At 56.1% G+C, this 3,190-nt stretch overlaps 1 protein-coding gene across 1 annotated transcript; it reads right to left on the reverse strand.

The window, feature by feature from the left end:
* Positions 1-2,133: 2,133 nt before the first annotated feature.
* LOC123728147 (putative glutathione-specific gamma-glutamylcyclotransferase 2) lies at positions 2,134-2,746 on the reverse strand. The gene is made up of 2 exons (XM_045698771.1): positions 2,735-2,746; positions 2,134-2,635 (listed from the first exon to the last, which is right to left on the reverse strand). Exons 1-2 carry the CDS (start codon positions 2,744-2,746, stop codon positions 2,150-2,152), a joined length of 498 nt encoding a protein of 165 aa, XP_045554727.1. The 3' UTR covers positions 2,134-2,149.
* Between the last annotated feature and the right edge of the window lie 444 nt (positions 2,747-3,190).

Below are 3,190 nucleotides of genomic sequence, written 5' to 3' on the forward strand. Positions count from 1 at the left end.
CGCTGTGCTGAATAGGCTAGCAGCCAATGAGACGCTGTGCAGAATAGGCTAGCAGCCAATGAGACGCTGTGCTGAATAGGCTAGCAGCCAATGAGACGCTGCGCTGGATAGGCTGTGCATGCTGTTTGGAAGCTACACTGACAAAGGGAGAACTGGCCAGCAGAGAGAAAGACAAAAGACAAATCTGAGGATCTGAACAGTCCCAATCCTGACCCAGCTCTGAACGGTCCCAACCCTGACCCAGCTCTGAACGGTCCCAACCCTGACCCAGCTCTGAACGGTCCCAACCCTGACCCAGCTCTGAACGGTCCCAACCCTACCCTAGCCCAGCTCTGAACGGTCCCAACCCTAACCCTAACCCAGCTCTGAACGGTCCCAACCTTAACCCTGACCCAGCTCTGAACGGTCCCAACCCTAACCCAGCTCTGAACGGTCCCAACCCTAACCCAGCTCTGAACGGTCCCAACCCTAACCATGAACCCAGCTCTGAACGGTCCTAACCCTGACCCAGCTCTGAACGGTCCCAACCCTATCCCAGCTTTGAACGGTCCCAACCCTAACCCAGCTCTGAACGGTCCCAACCCTAACCCAGCTCTGAACGGTCCCAACCCTAACCCAGCTCTGAACGGTCCCAACCCTAACCTTGACCCAGCTCTGAACGGTCCCAACCCTAACCCTGACCCAGCTCTGAACGGTCCCAACCCTGACCCAGCTCTGAACGGTCCCAACCCTAACCCAGCTCTGAACGGTCCCAACCCTGACCCAGCTCTGAACGTTCCCAACCCTGACCCAGCTCTGAACGGTCCTAACCCTGACCCAGCTCTGAACGGTCCCAACCCTAACCCTAGCCCAGCTCTGAACGGTCTCAACCCTAACCCAGCTCTGAACGGTCCCAACCCTAACCCTGACCCAGCTCTGAACAGTCCCAACCCTAACCCAGCTCTGAATGGTCCCAACCCTAACCCAGCTCTGAATAGTCCCAACCCTGACCCAGCTCTGAACGGTCCCAACCCTAACCCTGACCCTGCTCTGAACGGTCCCAACCCTGACCCATCTCTGAACGGTCCCAACCCTAACCCAGCTCTGAACGGTCCCAACCCTGACCCAGCTCTGAACGGTCCCAACCCTGACTGAGCTCTGAACGGTCCCAACCCTAACCCAGCTCTGAACGGTCCCAACCCTAACACTGACCCAGCTCTGAACGGTTCCAACCCTGACCCAGCTCTGAACGGTCCCAACCCTAACCCAGCTCTGAACGGTCCCAACCCTTACCCAGCTCTAAACTGTCCCAACCCTAACCCTGACCCAGCTCTGAACGGTCCCAACCCTGACCCAGCTCTGAACGGTCCCAACCCTAACCCAGCTCTGAACGTTCCCAACCCTAACCCTGACCCAGCTCTGAACGGTCCCAACCCTGACCCAGCTCTGAACCTTCCCAAACCTAACCCTGACCCAGCTCTGAACGGTCCCAACCCTGACCCAGCTCTGAACGGTTCCAACCCTGACCCAGCTCTGAACGGTCCCAACCCTAACCCAGCTCTGAACGGTCCCAACCCTAACCCTGAACCAGCTCTGAACGGTCCCAACCCTAACCCAGCTCTGAACAGTCCCAACCCTGACCCAGCTCTGAACGGTCCCATCCCTGACCCAGCTCTGAACGGTGCCAACCCTTACCCAGCTCTGAACGGTCCCAACCCTAACCCTGACCCAGCTCTGAATGGTCCCAACCCTAACTCAGCTCTGAACGGTCCCAACCCTAACCCAGCTGTGAACGGTCCCAACCCTAACCATGAACCCAGCTCTGAACGGTCCTAACCCTGACCCACCTCTGAACGGTCCCAACCCTGACCCAGCTCTGAACGGTCCCAACCCTGACCCAGCTCTGAACGGTCCCAAACCTAACCCAGCTCTGAACGGTCCCAACCCTAACCCTGACCCAGCTCTGAACGGTCCCATCCCTAACCCAGCTCTGAACGGTCCCAACCCTGACCCAGTTCTGAACGGTCCCAACCCTGATCCAGCTCTGAACGGTCCTAACCCTGACCCAGCTCTGAACGGTCCTAACCCTGACCCAGCTCTGGTCCCAACCCTAACCTTAACCCAGCTCTGAACAGTCCCGACACTAACCCAGCTCTGAACGGTCCCAACCCTAACCCTGACCCAGCTCTGAATGGTCCTGGAGACAATCACATGACTGACAATCAACAGCATCCCTGCGATGGTTTACTGACACACATTTAGTAAGTGTGTGTGTTAGTCTCTCTCTAACCAGGTCTTCGAGAGAGAAGAGGTGTGTGTCTGAGTCTTCAGGGAGGAGGGTCCTCAGCGCCTCAGCCAATGAAAACAGGTATTCAGTGTTCCGTCCGCTCGGTCCGACTGCATCTACAATCTGATTGGCTATCAGCTCCAGGGGGGCGGGACCCAGGTAGTCAGGGTTGTCATTAGAACCGATGTAGAGCAGAGCCTGGCTGGGTGCAGGAGGAGTGTCAGCGTGTCGTGTGGGGGTCACAGAGGGTCGGGGGTGAAAGTTCACTGCGATGACGCGGTAACCGCCCTTCTCCCGGTGGCCAAGGTAACACTTCACTTCCTGCTCTCGGCCAGACGGCAGCTTATATGCCACGCCCCAGACACAACCCTGAGAGAGAGGAGAGAGAGAGCGAGAAGCCAAGTTAAACCAGGCACGACCTTTACCAATAAAACTACCAGAGACCAATCACTGCCAATAGCAGGAGACACAGGGAGACATTCAGTGACGATTGGCGGCGAAGAGCTCGGAAAGTCCCAGGTTTATGGAAATTAGCAGCGGCGCAACTGTACGATAACTAAATCAGAGGAGGATAGGCTAGCAGCCAATGAGACGCTGTGCTGAATAGGCTAGCAGCCAATGAGACGCTGTGCTGAATAGGCTAGCAGCCAATGAGACACTGTGCTGAATAGGCTAGCAGCCAATGAGACGCTGCGCTGGATAGGCTAGCATCCAATAAGACGCTGTGCATGCTGTTTGGAAGCTACACTGACAAAGGGAGAACTGGCCAGCAGAGAGAAGGACAGAAGACAAATCTGAGGACATCTATATTAGAGGTCTGAGGGCCAACATCTGGAATCAAAAATAATTTTATTAGTCACATGCGCCGAATACAACAGGTGTAGACCTTACAGTGAAATCCTTCTTACAAGCCCTTAACCAACA

This window comes from Salmo salar, chromosome ssa01 (genome assembly GCF_905237065.1).
Source record: "Salmo salar chromosome ssa01, Ssal_v3.1, whole genome shotgun sequence".
NCBI lineage: Eukaryota > Metazoa > Chordata > Actinopteri > Salmoniformes > Salmonidae > Salmo > Salmo salar.